General features: G+C 34.1%; 1 protein-coding gene across 1 annotated transcript; it reads left to right on the top strand.

Moving 5' to 3' along the window:
* The first annotated feature begins 4,341 nt into the window (after window positions 1–4,341).
* Window positions 4,342–15,499, top strand: LOC123541717 (uncharacterized). Its single transcript, XM_045327271.2, has 7 exons — window positions 4,342–5,286; window positions 5,679–5,755; window positions 6,923–6,981; window positions 8,062–8,183; window positions 10,353–10,440; window positions 11,535–11,664; window positions 13,672–15,499. The coding sequence occupies exons 1-7, from the start codon at window positions 4,386–4,388 to the stop codon at window positions 13,780–13,782; spliced, it is 1,488 nt and encodes a 495-aa protein (XP_045183206.2). The 5' UTR covers window positions 4,342–4,385; the 3' UTR covers window positions 13,783–15,499.
* Window positions 15,500–20,504: the final 5,005 nt, after the last annotated feature.

Here is a 20,504-nt window from a genome sequence, read left to right as displayed (position 1 = left end):
ATTTTGTGATTTTTTTTTTTGATTTTTTTTTTCGTAGTAAATTTACCAGTATCTGTAAATTAAACAGTACTGAAAATTGTGACAGGGGAATGCTATATGAAGTGAGGTGCAACGTTTTAAAGAATAACTCGATGAAAAGGCATTAGGCCTTACACAATTTATGTGTGTTTAAACAAAAGTATGTTCGTTTTTGTTCTGATAAAATGACCAATTTATGTTAGTGAAAAAGCCTAAATTAATAAAATGAGTGATATTCATAAGAATTGAAAACTAAGATCTTAAAAACAGTTTTTAAAGATACAAACGCGCGCCTAAGCATTGAACCAACGACGAAAAAGTCCGAAATTGAGCGCGTTACCTCTCGGCCGCCATAGAGATAGTGTACTTTTGTGTTAATCTTTGTAAGTTTACATTTCAAAATGTTTTAAAACTGCGCAAGAATATGCTAACCATGTAGTGTTATCTTTAATTAAAAGATTTTTCATTAAGATTTTGTCATTCATGTACAACATACATTGGTTTGTAAAATAAGTGGAGTTTATTTAGTTATAATATATTCAATCTTCTAGCGAAGTCAAGAAAAAAGGAACACAAAAAAAAAAATGTGATTTTAAAGTAGCATGCCTCCAGATTTGGCTAAAAATAATCTTTCTTTCAAAATGAAGTTTTGGTCATATTATGAACATTAGAATATGAATTTTTGTTTCTAAAGTATTTTAAAAATTCCAAATCAAGAAAAAATGATGACCGCGTCGAGAATCGAACCGCGGACCGCCACGGCAATAAAGACATTTCCACGTCGTCGTAACCAGTAGCGCTATAGCTGAAGTAGTGAATAATGGCTTCAAAATATAGATATTTACAATCGAGCCATTTACCTGGAGTAAAACGTGACAAACGCTTTTCGATTTTCATCGTAAAAAGTAGTAAAAACAGCAATTTCTCATGTGTTTTTGTAACATAAAGTTTGTCAGTAACTAAGTTTTAAAGCCTTCTTAAGAAATATAGCATTTATTTTAAGATATCTAACAAAAATATTTTTTGTTGTCGAACGATCTGGAGGCATGCCGCTTTAAAAATAAGCAACATTTATTATACAGACATATACTTCTGTCTACTAATACACTTTGATAATGTGGCAGTTGAGTCCAATAAGTCCAGGGGTGTTCAAAGATAATCCATCATAGATCTATTGCAAAGCAATTATTGTATTTACCTGTATTGGACAATAAACAGTGTCGATTGTATTCAGGTCAACTGCCACATTATCAAAGTTTATTTATTAGTACATTGTAGCAGATTTGTACAACTTTATCGAATTGTAAACACGCGTTATCAATGTTATAACCATGATTATTATATATAGGAAAATGAGGTTTAACTCTATGTAGTGTACCGTGTAACTTGTATTGTTTATGCAGTCATTATCTGTGTTATACTATAAATGAAAGTTTATACTAAGCGTTAAATATGGATGTACCTGGACGTAATTTTTTGTACGAACAAGGATCCGAGGAATTTGTAGAAATACCTTGTAAACCATGCGAAGATGAAGGCAAATATACGGCATCTAACGGATTATGTCAAGAATGTGAAGAAAATATGTGTTCAACTTGCTTCAGACATCATAAGAAGGGGAAGTTTTGTAAAGATCACGTGTTGCTTGATCATCGATATGGTGGTAGTATACAGAAAGGAGCCGGTGCGTCTGATGAAGGGCTAGAAAAATGCCAACAACATCTTAAAGAGTTAATCAAGTTTTATTGTCCAACTCACGACTACCCGTTATGTCTCAGACTTGCTGACAAACTATATAGAATGTCCTTTGTTAAAACGTAGAGCTGGTGAGACCATATATCTCATATATTTTTTCTCTGGCTACCTCGTCTAAATGATTTGAGCTAGATAATGCCAGGGATCAGGCAAATTACTCACTGTTTCAAACAAACAAACTTCAACTAATGATATTCAGCTCAAACTTCTATAGGACGTAGATACTATACTTGACTGGTCCTTCTGTTGAAGTTCCCGTGAAACGATATATTTGATTCATCAACATACGAGTCCTATCGCATAGATGTTCAGCCTATGTCCTCTTAATTAAAGCTGCAACTAAATGTGATTGCCCTAACTCCTGGAACTTTACGAGGATAGACGATAGCAAATACAAGCTGAGCATCGAAAAGCTGAGACAGAGAGACATGAGGTTCAATGTTATTGGCGAAGTGCAACCATGGCATTGAGGCCATACCTATATGGTAGTTAAATGCTATAGCTCACTCATCAAGGTACATTGCATGCGCGGATCCAGCCAATTTTCTGAGGAGAGGGGGTTCAACCTTAACTTTACTGTGACAAACGTGTGTCTTTACACACTTATTAATTTGATGTGATTTGTTTGGATGTCAGCCGTTTACCAGTACAGGTTTGCATGCCCGCCACCTTCCCCCCCCCCCCTCCCCACCCCCCCCCCCCCCCCCTGGGAAAATTTTGAAATTAAGCGCTTTAATTCCTGAATTCTGGGGCATTTTAGAAGCATTTAAGATCACCTTTTTCACTGAAATTCTATATACAATATACCCACTATTTTCACATTAAACAGACCATAGATATTTAATAGATTTCAAATGCTTTCGCCGAAAATATCTCGTTGAAGATGTACTCGTAAGTCGAAAAGGAAATCACAACTGGTGCTAGTATGTCCGGGCATATTTTCATGGGGGATAGTACATCTTATTTCCGAACTTTTATCTATAGACTACAAGAATAATCGGATCCATGACTCTATTGTGTTGTTAAATGTTCATTGCAACGTTATATCCTTCCGACAAAAATATATGGAGGGGTCGTTAGAAGTTTTGATAAGTGTAATAATAATAAATCAGTAAACATTTTCTAATAATCGACCGCGCTTTTTTATTTTGTGATTTTTTTTTTTTGATTTTTTTTTTCGTAGTAAATTTACCAGTATCTGTAAATTAAACAGTACTGAAAATTGTGACAGGGGAATGCTATATGAAGTGAGGTGCAACGTTTTAAAGAATAACTCGATGGAAAGGCATTAGGCCTTACACAATTTATGTGTGTTTAAACAAAAGTATGTTCGTTTTTGTTCTGATAAAATGACCAATTTATGTTAGTGAAAAAGCCTAAATTAATAAAATGAGTGATATTCATAAGAATTGAAAACTAAGATCTTAAAAACAGTTTTAAAGATACAAACGCGCGCCTAAGCATTGAACCAACGACGAAAAAGTCCGAAATTGAGCGCGTTACCTCTCGGCCGCCATAGAGATAGTGTACTTTTGTGTTAATCTTTGTAAGTTTACATTTCAAAATGTTTTAAAACTGCGCAAGAATATGCTAACCATGTAGTGTTATCTTTAATTAAAAGATTTTTCATTAAGATTTTGTCATTCATGTACAACATACATTGGTTTGTAAAATAAGTGGAGTTTATTTAGTTATAATATATTCAATCTTCTAGCGAAGTCAAGAAAAAAGGAACACAAAAAAAATGTGATTTTAAAGTAGCATGCCTCCAGATTTGGCTAAAAATAATCTTTCTTTCAAAATGAAGTTTTGGTCATATTATGAACATTAGAATATGAATTTTTGTTTCTAAAGTATTTTAAAAATTCCAAATCAAGAAAAAATGATGACCGCGTCGGGAATCGAACCGCGGACCGCCACGGCAATAAAGACATTTCCACGTCGTCGTAACCAGTAGCGCTATAGCTGAAGTAGTGAATAATGGCTTCAAAATATAGATATTTACAATCGAGCCATTTACCTGGAGTAAAACGTGACAAACGCTTTTCGATTTTCATCGTAAAAAGTAGTAAAAACAGCAATTTCTCATGTGTTTTTGTAACATAAAGTTTGTCAGTAACTAAGTTTTAAAGCCTTCTTAAGAAATATAGCATTTATTTTAAGATATCTAACAAAAATATTTTTTGTTGTCGAACGATCTGGAGGCATGCCGCTTTAAAAATAAGCAACATTTATTATACAGACATATACTTCTGTCTACTAATACACTTTGATAATGTGGCAGTTGAGTCCAATAAGTCCAGGGGTGTTCAAAGATAATCCATCATAGATCTATTGCAAAGCAATTATTGTATTTACCTGTATTGGACAATAAACAGTGTCGATTGTATTCAGGTCAACTGCCACATTATCAAAGTTTATTTATTAGTACATTGTAGCAGATTTGTACAACTTTATCGAATTGTAAACACGCGTTATCAATGTTATAACCATGATTATTATATATAGGAAAATGAGGTTTAACTCTATGTAGTGTACCGTGTAACTTGTATTGTTTATGCAGTCATTATCTGTGTTATACTATAAATGAAAGTTTATACTATGCGTAAAATATGGATGTACCTGGACGTAAATTTTTGTACGAACAAGGATCCGAGGAATTTGTAGATATACCTTGTAAACCATGCGAAGATGAAGGCAAATATACGGCATCTAACGGATTATGTCAAGAATGTGAAGAAAATATGTGTTCAACTTGCTTCAGACATCATAAGAAGGGGAAGTTTTGTAAAGATCACGTGTTGCTTGATCATCGATATGGTGGTAGTATACAGAAAGGAGCAGGTGCGTCTGATGAAGGGCTAGAAAAATGCCAACAACACCTTAAAGAGTTAATCAAGTTTTATTGTCCAACTCACGAACAGGTTGGTTGCGGGGACTGTATGATTCTTGAGCATAAACCTTGCAAAGTTGAATATATTCCTGAGAAGGCGACAAATTTCAAAGACAGCAAATCCTTTGAATCGGTTGTCAAAGATGTAAAAGGTTGCAACAATCAAAGTCAAGAATGCTTGTCAGCAATACAGTTAAACAGGAACGTAGCCGAGACTGTACATGCAAAGTTTATTGATGATGCAGAAGCATTTAGGGATGAAATTGTCAATCATGTTAATAAACTAACGGCTGATATCTGTGCTCAAGCGACAGATATCAAATCAAAGAATATTATTGTCTTCGGAAAACTTGAAAAAGAAGCTACTGATATTTCACATGAAATAATTTCAATGGAAGAAACACTGCAGTCGCAGCAAGATCAGCCAAACAAACTGTTTGTGGCCTCAGTACAGATTAAACAGAAGCTGAAAAGCTTAAAAGAGAAGTTAGATGAAAATAAGAAGAAAAATGAAACAACTGAATACAGTTTTCAAAGAGATAATCAATTAAAAAATGCAGTAATGCGATGCAACGGTCTAGGACTTATTCAGCATTGCCCAGACAAAGAACAAGATATCGGTAAATTTAATAAAAATTGCAATTATTCTATGTGCTAATATTATCTGCTGTTATCATACCACATATTTTCATCGTGCTTTAAATTTGTAATGTATATACTTGTTGTGTGTTTTTTATTACATGTCAGCTTAATTTGTTTAGTAGGTAGATCATTAAACAATTAATCAAATGGTCACAAATCGCTGACTTGGTGGATGAATAGTGCAACATCCTTTGTCTTATTTAAAGTTTTAACAGTTGATAGATACATTCAATTAGATCACTAGCAATTCCCTTTCTTCTATTATTTAGTAAGAGTACATAAATCAGCATAACAGGAATTAAAACATATTACACACCGAGACCATAAATGAACTAACAAAGGTAAATTGTTTTGGTTAACACTATTACAGATGCAAAGCTTGAAAATAGTCTGTTAACGCCAGAAAAGGAGGCAAAACAGGCAACAGTCAATATTCCAAAGGCACAGGTAAAACTCATTCTAAATTTTTGGAGTTTCATTTATGTCCTTTATACACCTTATGTCTGTCCATTTATGTATAATATAAATATGTTTCTGCGGATCATACTTTGTTTGTTTGTTCATTTTTGGTTTAACGCCGTTTTTCAACAGTATTTCAGTCATGTAACGGCGACCAGTTAACCTAACCAGTGTTCCTAGATTCTGTACCAGTATTGAGAGAATCATTTAGTACATTTAAACACTGTTATGGACATGTACAGCGTAATTCAGGAGATCTGCCACATACAGTTTAAAGAACGTAAGCGATTTAACGCACACAACGAAGTTTAAATAAATGTTTTTTTTAATTTTCGTTTGGGAATATCATGTATGAGCATATGTATATAAGATACATGATATAATATAAAAATGATAAAATGTATTGTAAATCAACTTAAACTTCTAACTATCCCGCAATGTAAGTATATTATAGTTAAGATGACGACATTTAAGACCTGCTTTTTAATCAATCCTCTTGTCTTGGCTCAGTCGTACAAAAGGATAATAAAAAAAACCTTCTCTTTCTTATTCTAGTCAGTCATGCTTTACCGTAAAAGTGTTAACACCAATCTGCATTGCACCAGAGAAGGTCTTTTTAAAGGTCCAATACTAAGGAAAGTGAACATTTTAATTTCTTTTAAAAAGCACAGAAACTATTTCATTTTATTGGAAAATGAAAGTTGGTATGTAGAAATTCGAAATAAATCGCAGTATATGTACAATTATTTTTCTATGAAGTATGAAGAAAGTTAAAAAGACCTGGGGGGTCATTCTGTCGATTCATTGAAATTTCAACATAATACACATACATTTCTTTGAGTTCCAAAGACCTTCTGTAAATTTTGACCTGCCAATCTTCATTATTTAGTGTCTTGCAGAAGTCTATGCACTGGCTATGAAAAAAATTGCCAACTCACTTTCCCTTAGTAATGGACCTTTAATATTGTGAAGAATAGTTGCATCGTATAATACACATTTTGACTGGAACAATGCTATTAAGGGTCATCAAAGTAGTCGTTACTTACAGTTTATACATGTACATTGGAAAAGTTCCACAGTGGAGAAATACTGATCTCTAAGTAAACATTTCTAACATTCGAATATCTTTTCTATTATTTTCTATGTTTTAAACAGCCTTTATTGGAACGGAAGCTGAGAATCGACAACATTCATGTAGATGGTGACTGTCTTAGGTATGTTCTTTATATAACTATGTTTCAGTTATATATATTGCTAATCGACAGAATCATTTAGCACTTTTAAATCAATATTAACATATTGTATATAATATACTGACGTATATTACTTACAGATAAGTTAATATCAGTAAAAATTTAATCGATCCTTTCGATATAATATAACCGTTCTATGACAAAGTATTAGTGACACAAACTAGAATTAAAATAAAACATATGCATGAAGAATATTGAAAAAAAAACTTTCTCCTGTGAAAATGTAAAGAAATGTTAAGTTTAGTATTTCCAGAGTTACAATTCTTATATGTAAGTCAACAAATACGTTTAGAGACGTGACGTCAAGAACATTGTGAAAGAAGTATGGCGTTGTCGTGTATAGTATGTACATTGCAGTTCATATATGCAGAACATTAAACTATCAATAAATTGACATTTATAGTTGAATATTCAAAGACTACTTTAAAATATTTTATTGAAAATTCTAACAAGACCAGCAAATAACCTATATACACATAGGAGAAAATCAGTCAACGGTTATTTTGCGATAACCCATGCGCGTGCAAAGTAGTGACTCCATCCTTTATATATGTATAACGATCCAGGTGCATTATTTACATTCAAAATACATTTTTTTTAAATGCGTCTTTTTTTTCGTCGCAAAGAAAAACAACATTGGCATATAAATATAAAAGACGGCTCTTTCCGCGAGACAGCACGCGCAATATGACGTCATTCACAAAACAACATTATGGCATCGTCCGAAATATTCTTTCAAAAGGAACATTATAGATACCATTTTCCAGTATTTTTAATTTATCATGATGCAAAATTTGTATTATGCGTTACTAGAACAGGTTTACTTATGGGATGGCCTAGTTGTAATTAAGTGTGCATATACCAATAACTACTTTCAAGTGTACAATGACTCGTGGGTGTATTATGGAGCAAATGCATACAGAAAACCTCATGAAAATGTTGACAGGATATTTTAAGTCATGAAAACTCTTGTAAAAATCAGTAAAATGTTCAAGAAATATCTTCAAAATTCTATTGTGTAATATGGAACTATATTTATAGTTTTAACAGTGGTAACCCTACGGGGAACTTAAACGGTGTGTACATTGGTGATATCAGAATGACAAGTGGATGCTATTTTGAAGTAGAAATCATAAGAAGTGGTGGCATGGCCGGATCTGTAGGTGAGATGAACTTAAAATTATCATGTTATGTAACTACTCAGTCTTAACGAATAATAACTGTGTCGGTTTCATATTTGTCTTGAAGATGATTGCATGATTCTCGGATAATACCTATTGTTCGGTAAAATTATTACAAAAGTCCTATTACTACATTTGTATGACCTCACTCGTCTGTGACACACCGCATATGTTAAGTTCCGCTCCTTTCAAAGTATCCGACTGTCCTGGTAGTAGACTCCCTAATGGACAGTTCTGAAAACCAACAGCTACTGAGCTTCTTTAATGGGGGATCTATTTCGTTGGGATCTTAATGGTGTTTTCTTTGATACACGGTTTACTCCAAAATCATTGGTGCGGGTAAGTTACTTGTTATATAATATTTGAATAAGCATTTCAGTACTTCGAATATCGTATTTTTCATTACATTTATTAGAGATACATTTGATACCTGAATCGTACTTTCATTCTAGGACGTTTTTGAAATTGTGTGTCTTGTGTTTAAACTACCCTGTTGTGTTTTGCGTCATTTTAAGCCGGTGCTTCAGTGCTAGTTTTTTTCTTCACTTTTTGTATTTTACTATGTACTTCAGAATATCATTTTAGTCTATATGTCCAAATACTTCTGCTGCAAGAAACTTTTAACAAATACAATAAAGTCATTTATAATATTTGTTTAGTTAATGCAACAACTCCTATCATTTGGATTCGACATTCAGTAATTGCTGCGTCCGTCTGTTTGACATTTTGATATGTACATGTGTCGTGTGCAAAAAACTACAACCCTACCCTTCTTACTTTTTTTTTTTTTTTTTTTTTTGAATAACCTACCTTAATAATTATTGAATGTGCATCCTGATTTCGTGTCCAGTCTGTAACTTTGCCGTTCACGAATAGATTTGAAACAAACTTTGCACCAATGATCAGCATGGTGTGATGATATGTCGCGTGCAAGAACATTAAATCAATTCGTTACCTTTTAGATTATCCCCTTAATTGAATGTTCTTGTCCAATGCATATTTCTAAAACTACTGAAGGGAATGTATACAATCTCCTTAAAATGATAGAGGTCAAGTAGAGGAAATGCAGTATACCTGGACTATGGTTATGTGTCACAAGAACTCTATCTCTACCCTTCTTCTTTTTGAGTTATCTCCCTATATTGAAGGTTCTTCTTAAGGCCATAACTAAAACTACAGTAGGGAATTTATGCAAACTGCACAAAATTATAGGAAACATTTACAGGAAATGCAATGTACATTGACAGAAATGTACCATATCTAATATTTGAACAATCTGCCTTTATTTAAGGTAGTTCTGCACGTTTGATAAACCGGAAGTGATGGCGTAACGTCTTTTATCCGGAAAACGTAGAATAAAGCCTGGATTCGGCGTACGGAAATGAAAATCATTTTATGAATTAATCGCAACCTGTGAGTAAACTTATAACAATGGCACTGTTGCTATACATGTATTTCCAAAGTCAAAATATGGTATTAAAACACATGACACGTTAAATAATTCAAAATAATTTCTTAAGATTAGTGTGAATTGTCCGGTTGACTTTAATCATGGTCAAATATCTTTAAAATAAGCACAGGGACCTATACATTTTATTTCACCAAATTATAGGCCATGTCTTTATTTACAACTGTGAGAAGTTTCATCAAAATCTAAATTGTAGAAAGATTTCTATTCGCGAAAATGTTGTGGAAATTATGATTTTCCCATAGATTCCCATTATGAAATATTGCATGAGGGTCCATATTTTTCAAATCAGTCTAGCAAAAAATCAAGCATACGACCCTATCTTTTTTATTTGCTGAATTCTCTAGGTATATTCTGAAGTTTTGATAAATCAGAGTCTAGTCAAATACTACATTATAGAATTTTTTTTCCAAACGTGCAGAACTACCTTAATGTCCATTCCAGTTTTATGTGTGGACTGTAAATTCATCGTTCATGGATTGACTTGACCTAACATTTACCCAAATATTACTTCTCGGCTACCACTCCCATTGTCACTTCGATTAATTCAGAAACATATCGTTATTGTCAGATGTTTGCTGTTTGCTAAGTCAAGTATTGTTACTGTTAAATAAACTTTTCTTTTGGAATGACATTATTAAGAATGCAGCTATTAACCAGACAAAACCATTATTTATTTCAAGGGATAGGCATTGTTCCTAAAGATTACCCTGAGAAAGACTTTCCTGGATGGCGAAAATTTTCAGCTGGTTACCATTCAGACGATGGACGGTTAGTTTTAAACGTTTGTTTTGATTCCGCAACTCATAAATGATCTCATTCCTATAAATTGCGTTTCCTTTTAAAAAACATAAAAAGGTAGATGAACACTTCTGTAAAATTCTTGTAACCCCAAAACTTCTAAACATTAGCTAAGAATAGTCTGTTACACTTTAAAAGAAAATATAAGGGTAGAATTCTTGGAAGCACAAAGCACTACAAACACAGCCTTAGAGCCACGCATTTGCAAAGTAGGCCCTCCACAAAAAGAAGCTGTAATGGAAAAACATGACTGATTGGTTGCCTCAAAAATCCAAAAAGTAGATTTTAATTTAACGAAAAATATAGATAGACGGGGGAGGGGTAAGGGGTAGAAAGGTTGGGGAGGGGGTTGAAGGAAGGGGAAGGTAGAACAAGGATGAATATACCCTTTAACACAGTTACACTAAAATGAAAACCACAGTAGCGCAGACATTCATGTACCTAAGACAGACACACACATCCACTCACAACTAACTAGCATAGACAAACAGATAAGTAAGATATAACAACACTGTAGGTCACCGCTTAAGACACACAGACGCACAAGCACACAAGCGCACACATATAAGCAGGAATAAACAACAATCGGGCACCGCCTTAGGATTCCGGCAGGAAAAATCAAGGTGGGTACCATAACTTACTCTTAGTAAAGTGGGAGAAGATGCTAAAACAAGGGAGCGCAATTGCAAGGGCATAGTATGGGGACAATTGGGGAGAGGGTGAGGTGAAAGAGGAAAGAAACGCTAACAACAAACAAAACAACATACGCAACATAAAATACAAGACAGACAGAAAACAAGTTGAAAACAGGGACACTGCCTTGGAACGTTCGGAAATCTTTATACAGGAAACTGGGGGTTTAAACGCGTTTAAACAAACAAACAACTCTTTAAAGTGCATCTGTACAATAATCAATTTTTAAGGACTATAGCTAAATAAGACAATGTTCATATCATTTAGAATATATATGTGCTGGACTGAAATACTGTTGAAAAACGGCGTTAAACCCAAAACAAACAAACAAACAAACTAAATTTTTAAAACTTCATTTCAATTCGTTTCAGAGTTTTTATTGATAGTGATTTTGGAGAACCGTTTGGACCACCCTGTGGTGATAATGACACAATGGGCTGCGGGATAGCTAACATGTCAGCGGTTGGTGTACGTGTGTACTTTTCAAGAAACGGACGACAGGTACGTTAACTATTTAGTCACGTTTACAGTACGTATATATACCATTCTAACATTACTCGATTAGATTTCCAGTTAAACAAAGAAGGAAATCAAGCTTTGTATATAAACAACGGCTGGCGCGCGTACTAATAAAAGAGCAGAACATTATGACGCCAATTATGACGTCAGATTGCCGCATGACGTCCGATACGTTACTCCTTGGGTAAATGAAGTTAAGCATATTTATTAAAATACGGCAATGAGCACGATTCATCGTTCAGATGCTTCAGTATCTAATCACTCGGGCTAACACCCTCGTGGCTCAATTTCTACGCATCTGAACTCTGAACCGTGGTAAATCAGACAATAAATCACTCGAAGGCCTTGATTATTTGTTAAGTAAGAATGAAATAATGTCCGCCAACATAGTGGTCGGAAGTATTATAAGAACAATAACTAGCTGTTTTCAAAAGCCATTTAGTTATTTCATCATTTATACCATAAATGTGATAATTTCCTTACGTTTAGTCTTTATAAATGTTTATTTTTTAACATGAGTGTACTTTTTTTCGTGTCTTATCTTCCGTTCAAGTTGTAATGGCATATGCCATGTACATGAGGATATATATTTAGGTCTCCTTATTTGACACGGATACAAAACATTTTGGCAAATTTTAATCGCATGTGTCATATTGCTAACGAAAGGCATGTAAAAATATTCAATTTTGGTTTCAGAAAAGATATGATCATGATGATAGAATTAGTTCAAGAAGCTGAAGCGTGTATCCTATAAACATTTTAAGTTCTTTCTTTCTTTTATTTCAAGAGGTGTTGTTTTTTCTCCGGCTGACTGTTGCACATCTTTATGCTGAAAGAAGATCCATTTTCAAGAAGTGAAACTTGAGTGCTATATAGGATACATAAGCTGTCTGAAAAATATTTGGCAATGCACCTTATATTGTAGGGATATCACATGCTTTTTCGAGTTATTACATCTACATATCACAAGGGACTGGCTGGTGCCCGAGCCCGGAAGGGCGGGGGTACAAGCGGATCCCGAGGGATTTCAAAGATGTAATGTTACGAAATATTTACATTCTCTCTATTCTTTTCCATTGAAAATTTTGACGTTCGTTTCGTATGAACAGCAAAATGAAAGTCGCGAAAGTTACGTCAACGCTGCTTAGCGATAATGGTTCGCTGTTTTGACGATGTTCGCGTGTAGTCAGAGAGAACTTTTCTTAGATGACGTCTAAGTGGTTCCGTTTGGAAGCTGATTTAATATTAAATTTAGCAAACTGTGTGCGATTATTGATTTTGCCTATCCTGTTCTGTCGGTCATTTTGCATGAACACCGAAAAAAGTACATTTAATACCTTAAATGGATATGCGCCAACGCTGCTCTTATATCTAAGAAATGAATATATTGTTCCTCAACGTGATTAAGGAAGAACCATGATATGACTTTTTTCAGAGCCTTACCAACAAAAACCAGAAGATATTTCTGATTTAGATCTTTATATATTTTGCACATTTAATACATTAATGACGATTCCAACATGCCGCAAACTTGACAACTTCGCGTGGTTTTGACGTCAGATATACGGGAACAAAATCTGCCGTAAAATGATTGTACCAGCGTTATGTTTAACGTAAATCCGTAAATTTTACATGAAATGAAAGCTGACATCAATCACCAGACGATGATTAAATTTTACATTGTCAATTGTGATTTTCCATAGACTCTCATTATGAAAACTTATGTGACGTCCCATTTTTTCAAATCAGTTATAAAACGACCCTACCCTTTTTATCTGTCGATTTTGTAAGTATATCAAAAATTTTAAAGATATAATAAAATGCTCCACTGCAGAAAAAAAAAAACTTTGATCCGAACGTGCAGAAATATCCTAAATTTAGACATATGTTATGATTTACTATATAGGCACTACAACAATCTCAGATAACGATATCAGTTTATCTTACAGAAAAGAATGTGTAGTAAAGTGTTTTTGATATTTGTTTCAGATAGGAGAAAGGTTATTACGTACACAGAAAACGCTCTACCCGGCAGTTGCTATGGATACGTATGGACAGAAAGTAAAGGTTATTTTGGAAGCAAAAGCACCAGATACTTAAATTATTAAAGACTTTGACATAGTACACACACACTTAGGTCGAGAAAGGAGTGAAATGGCTTAAGCTTTTGAAGACTTATAAATAAGTTAGATGTGAAATAACGAGAGAGAGAGAGAGAGAGAGAGAGAGAGAGAGAGCGAGCGAGCGAGCGAGAGAGAGAGAGCGAGCGAGCGTGCGTGCGTGCGTGCGTGCGTGTGTGCTAAAGTCTAAAACAGAAGGCGGAAAGATCATTGAGAGGTATTTATAACTAAGGATTAACTATGACTGCTGGACTGGATGCTTAGCTGAACATCGAATTCTTGCATGAAAATGTAACAATCGTCTACTATGTATTATGTATTATGACTACATGCACTAGGCGTTTGCGTACAAAATGTAAAAATAACATGCATCGGAAAGTTTAAGCCGGAACTCGAATTGGACTCGATACGGTGGTTTCACATCGGCTTGTAACAGTAAATATGATAATGACAAAGATGACAAAAACGCTACAACCTCCACACAGAGATTATAATATATTTATCTTGTTACTGGTTTTAATTTACGATAACTTGACAGTGAGGTTACAAAGATCAACGATGTTTAATGATTAAAATAGGACAAATCAGTGTCAAATATCAGCTGTATAATAATATTTAGTCAAGAAGAAACAAAGCGTTCTGCATCGCAGTGATAACCAGCAATACCTGTCAATGAAGTATAACGTTTTTAAAAGTAGGTTTGTCATTTCCTTTTTATGTTTGCATTTTTATTATATATTTTATTATGTGAGGTAAAGCCTGTTTTAGCTTAACATTCTACAGTTGCGTTGGAATTATACGATGGGGTGTGCAAAAGGAATGAAATGCAATAGAAAAAATCAGCCATATGCTAAACTGGACAACTCTGACAGAGAAAAAGTTGAAAAAATAGATTACTTGAGTAAACAACATATTGATAACTTGACCTCCCAGCCATATTCATGTATACCATCATGGGTAAAAGTCTAAGTACTCCACGCCACGTGTGCGTGAAAAAGAATAAGAAAGAACATTAGATCAATATAAGTTAAGTTTCTGAAAAAGACTTATTGATATCATATTACCCTTGATTTACCTTTGGAAATTACTTATAGCAGATGTCGCGTATTCAATAAAACTACTAACATTATCATAGATATCATCCAGTAAGTGTTTTGCTGTTTATCTGTGTTACATGCAAGGATCATTGTGATTGCAAAACACTTACTGGGTGACTCATAGCAGATGACGCGTATTCAATACAAAACTACTAACATTATCATAGATATCACCCAGTAAGTGTTTTGCTATTAATTCGTTTATCTGTGTCATGCAATTATCATTGTGATTGCAAAACACTTACTGGGTGACTCATTGCAGATGACGCGTATTCAATACAAAACTACTAACATTATCATAGATATCATCCAGTAAGTGTTTTGCTATTAATTCGTTTATCTGTGTTACATGCAAGGATCATTGTGATTGCAAAACACTTACTGGGTGACTCATTGCAGATGACGCGTATTCAATACAAAACTACTAACATTATCATAGATATCATCCAGTAAGTGTTTTGCTATTAATTCGTTTATCTGTGTTACATGCAAGGATCACTGTGATTGCAAACAAGTAAAATAAAAACACAAATTAGTCAGTATAAGACATTTGTTAGCATAAATGTTTTCTCTTTACTACAAATAAACTCAACAAATATATACATTTCGCATTGTAGCGATGCACCCTGGCTACGACAGGCCGTTTATTACGATACAGGTTATACAATTATGCAGTTATACAAATGATGTTATAACTCTTTGTGGCTCTCTCAATTTTCCACCTCACCGGAAAACATGACGTCCAGGAAAAATCAGAGAATTTAGCTCTGAAAACCTGTGTCCAAAAAAAACAAAACAAGTTCAGTGCCTTCCTAAGTGGTATGTGTGGACTTCACACATATAGTGTACAATTTATTTGATCTGTCAAAAACTGCTCCCGGCCCCCACCAAATTCTGTTTATGCCTGTATAAGAATAACATGAACGCCAGAAACATGCCACGACGGGCAGCTAAATAGTACAATACAACAGTATTTAAAAATGAACCACCTGTATAATTTTTTAACAAATTTCAGTACTTATCTTGAAGAATCGTTACCATGACCTCACCTAGTTTTTGTTTGTTTTTGAAGCATTAGCAAAGAAATTTGTTTAACCAAGCAATTAATTTCAGGTTAGCGATATAGGGCCATCATGGCCCTCTTGTTATACCTTTTCAAGCATTTAGAATTAGGTAAATCTTTTTTCCAGCCTTTTTTCTTTTTTTCTGCCATGTTTTTCTTCTCCTTTTTTTCTCTTCTTCCTTTTCTCCTTTCTTTCATTCTTGTGAAATTCAGGAGTCAGATTCCAGGTTGTTTTTATAAAATAAATGGACTTAATTGTGTATTCACATGGATCATGTTGTTGAGACATGGTTCCCCTATATATTATTAGTCATAGCAAAAATGTTTCAAGACTTGTCTGATGACCCAGGATGAACTGTCTTAACTGAATGGAATCTTGTCTGACCGGATGTAATAACAAGAGCTGTCCGTAAGACACCGCGTTCCACTATTCGGTGGTTTGACAGTAAAATGAATATATGTCTCAATAAGAGACATCTACTTTAAAAGGAAGATACACCAAGGGGCATAATTCAGTCAAGAACACACACTAGAGTTCTTGGGATTGCTACCACACATGCAGGTCATGATGATAAAAATATATTTTGAGTTTCAAGTCATAACCTTATATAGTATCAAAGTTATGCCCAGAAAACGAAGAGTGGCAAAAACTTTAAGTATGAAAGGGGCATAATTTGGTCAAAAATACAAATCAGAGTTATGGGGATTGTTACCACTCATGCAGATGATGATGATAAAAATACAGTTCAAGTTTAAAGTCTTCATCTTATATTGTACTAAAGTAACATCAAGAAAGCGAAGATTGCTAAAATATTTTAAGTACGAAAGGGGCATAAATACAATTATAGTTATACAGTTATAGGGATTGTAACACACATTATAAAGAAATACTTTTAATTTCAAGTCATTATCTTTAAAAGAACCAAAGATATGTCTATATACAAAGCTTTCAAAAAAAAATTAACATGAAAATAATTCCAAGTATAACAACTTCTTGACCTTGGGTATAATGTGCCAAGCCCTTGCACATACTTTGTTTGTATGCTGGACAATGTTTGTGTGAACTTACAGTAAGATATAAGCAATAGTAAAGATATGACAGAAAAACAAAGGTTTGTGAAAAACTTTAACCTTAAAAATAACCAAAGTATAACACGTTGGTGACCTTGACCTTAGGTATAATGGGCCCAGCCCCTGCACATACTTTGTTTGTATGCTGGACAATGTTTATGTGAACATACAGTAAGATATAAGCAATATCAACAAAGATATGACAGAAAAACAAAGGCTGCCGAAAAACTTTAACCAAGAAAGCTCACACCAACACCGACGCGGGGGCCTTTAGAATAGCCCCTCTATTCTCTGAATAGTGGAGGTAAAAAATGAACAGTTGCATAAGAAAACTGCATTGTAAAAGCATCTCGGCTGCAATTTTCACTGTTTGTCTTGTTCTTGGTGCTTCTGAGGGATCTACTTTTCAGATTTTATTTACTTCACAACAGTGGGTGTTAAGTGCTGTGTGGCGACCGTAAAAAGTCGCCCTGACTTTATCTCAGTGTTGTTATGTTTTCTGGTCCTTCAGGATCATTGATTTCAACTCATTTAGATTTGAAGATCGAATACTGCTTAACAGATTTTTAAAGTTTCTACTATATACATGTAAGGAAAAGTGACCACACCCTCTAGCAGCCATGTTTTGTGAGTAATCGGAATAATTTGACAATATAAGTAATAGATCACACAAGGACCATTTGTCTGAAATTAATCAAAAATCAGGCAAGCAGTTTCATACAAGATTTTCAAAGTTTCTACTATATAAATGTAGGGAAAGGTGACCATACCCTCTAGCGGCCATGTTTTCTGTTGAATCAGAATAATTTGAACAAGGACCATTTGTGAGAATTTAGTTCAAAATTGGACCAGCAGATTCATGCAAAGAGATTTTAAAGGTCCATTGTGTTGACCCGTCAGACAAAGAATTTCTTAGAAGATACATGACCCCTACTTTTCTTCGGGATCTTTTGTGGTTTACAGGTCATTGACGAACATAATGCTAGTACTGTGAAATTATTAATATACTTGAAGGACTAATTTTCGTGGTTGAGCCAATCTACGAAAATTAATCCCAATGAACAAGTAAAATTCCCATTCATTTTAAGTTCAAAATTTGAAATTCATGAATTTATATCCCCATGAAATTGCCATTGAGACCAAAACCACAAAATTTCATGCCCACGAAATTAAATGATTTGACAGTAATCCGTTTTTAAAACGGGCCTGGCTATGTGTTAGTTACTGCTAATTTTATATAGAAATATAGCAAATTTATTTACTACAGTATATCCTAAACTGAACTATCTTGGTGGAAGGTTATGTAAGGACCATTTGTGTAAAATTAGTTCCAAATCATACCAACAGTTAAAAAGAGACGATGTTTAAAGATTTCTTCTTTCAGCTCTGGCAACCAAGGAGAATCCTTTGAACAACTTTTGTAGAGGACCACTCAAGGAACTTCATCAAAATCCTTAAGAAGCTTTTGGAGATAGCATTCAAAGAAATTGCTGATTACAGACGCACGAATGCACAACAGGCACAGCCTGATCACAATAGCTTACAGTGAGCAGTTTGTGCTCTGGTGAGCTTAAAATCTTGGCTGAAGAAAAAACTTATTACAGTACGAGATTTGTCTTCGTTGAACGGTATTTTAATACAAGGTCATCCCAGAAGCATGGGTTATGGTTACTAGCAACTACAGTAGATGTGCCTTCAATAGCCTTATATTTGCCTTGCTTTCTTTTATGTCAACTTATTTGGAGTAGGAAACCAGTTGAAAATACTCATAAGCACTGTTACTGGCTCTTTTAACTATTGTATAATTAACAAGCAAATTCGATGAATTGGTATCCCCAGCCGAAAGGGTTTGTGGTAAGAATGGCAAAAAAATATATCCGGCAAAAAGTTAAGGATGTTACTAAGAAGCAAATAATTTCATTAGTCAAAACCAATATAACAGAAAAGCTATTTTTTGGTGTGTGTGTGTGTAGGGTGGGGGGTACAAAACGTCATACTTATGCTGATTATAAATATTGGAAAATTAACTGGGTGGAGGACTGAGTTGGGGGTCCCGGAGAACAGTACAACTTTGCATGTTGATAAATATTCACTGAAGGTTTGAAAAAAGACAAAAAGAATTTTTTTTTTTTTTTGGGGGGGGGGGGGGGGGGGGGAGAGGGTGTGACCAAGGCAAGGTGGTGACCAGGTGTGGGTACACAACTTCACATGTTTATAATAAATGTTCATGGAAAAAAATTAATGAAATTCTACCAATTGGTTGGTTTGTTATGTACAAATCTGTAGGTTTTTAAACAAAGGGCAATAACCTTAAGGAAAATTGACCAATAAAAAAAAAAATTGACAGGCATCATCGAAGTATGTTGGTTCATATTTATTTCAAGTTTCATGAAATTCTACCAGCTTGTACTAAGAAATGGCGGCAGACATCGATTTTTCATTAAATCAAGGGCAATAACTCTAAGGGAAATTGACCAATAAAAAAAAACATGACGGGCATCATCGCAATATATTGGTGCATGTTTATTTCAACTTTTATGAAATTCTATATAGTTACTGAGAAATTGTTGCTGACAGACATTTTGGGGCATTTTTCATTAAATTAAGGGCAATAACTCTAATGAAAATTGACCAATTAAAAAAAATTTGACAGGCATCATCGAAGTATGTTGGTTCATATTTATTTCAAGTTCCATGAAATTCTACCAGCTTGTTACTGAGAAATGGCTGCAGATGTGGATTTTTAATTAAATCAAGGGCAATAACTCTAACGGAAATTGACCAATCAAAAACAAACTTGATGGGCATCATCGCAGTATGTTGGTGCGGACGGACATTTTTGGGCATTTTTCATTTAATCAAGGGCAATAACTCTAAGGGAAATTGAGCAATCAAAAAAACATCGTAACAGTATGTTGGTTCATGTTTATTTTAAGTTTCATGAAATTCTACCAGCTAGTTACTGAGAAATGGCTGCGGACGGACTTGACAACGCCATTTCAATACCCACCTCCCGATTTCATCAGCGGGGGATAATAATGATTTTGTGAAAAACTGTTCTTTTTTTTCAAGCTGCCATGGTTACAATAATCATTTTGCATTGAAAAGGATATACATCATCCTAAATTTCCATTTGTTTTAGCTGAAAATATTATAACGTCATATACCTTAAATGACAATTTTTGATAAAATAACAGGACTGGTGTGTATGTGTAAAGACAAAGCCTGTTAACACTGGCAAATAATGTTGCTGCCATTGAAATGAATGGTTGAAAAAAACAATCAAAATCATTTACATTTGTTTACTATAATAGACATTTATACTTTTTCATTTATAAACATATTGAACAAACAACAATGTAAAAAGATCTTAACAACTTATTTTGAGAGTATGTAAACTTTACTTTAAGATAATCGGGGTTCAACCCATTTAAATTAAAGATTTACCAAAATTGCTTTTTTGTAGTCGAT

The sequence above is a fragment of the Mercenaria mercenaria genome, chromosome 19 (assembly GCF_021730395.1).
Source record: "Mercenaria mercenaria strain notata chromosome 19, MADL_Memer_1, whole genome shotgun sequence".
NCBI classification, from domain to species: domain Eukaryota; kingdom Metazoa; phylum Mollusca; class Bivalvia; order Venerida; family Veneridae; genus Mercenaria; species Mercenaria mercenaria.
The sequence above is the reverse complement of the archived record's forward strand: the minus strand, read 5'-3'. Positions and strand labels throughout refer to the sequence as shown.

Excerpts from the sequence above, each read along its gene's own strand:
- LOC123541717 (XM_045327271.2), top strand. The coding sequence starts at position 4,386 with ATGGATGTACCTGGACGTAAATTTTTGTACGAACAAGGATCCGAGGAA. Across the intron at positions 6,982-8,061 it reads GTAGATGGTGACTGTCTTAG|TTTTAACAGTGGTAACCCTA; the intron begins GTATGTTCTTTA and ends CTATATTTATAG. Across the intron at positions 11,665-13,671 it reads TTTCAAGAAACGGACGACAG|ATAGGAGAAAGGTTATTACG; the intron begins GTACGTTAACTA and ends TATTTGTTTCAG.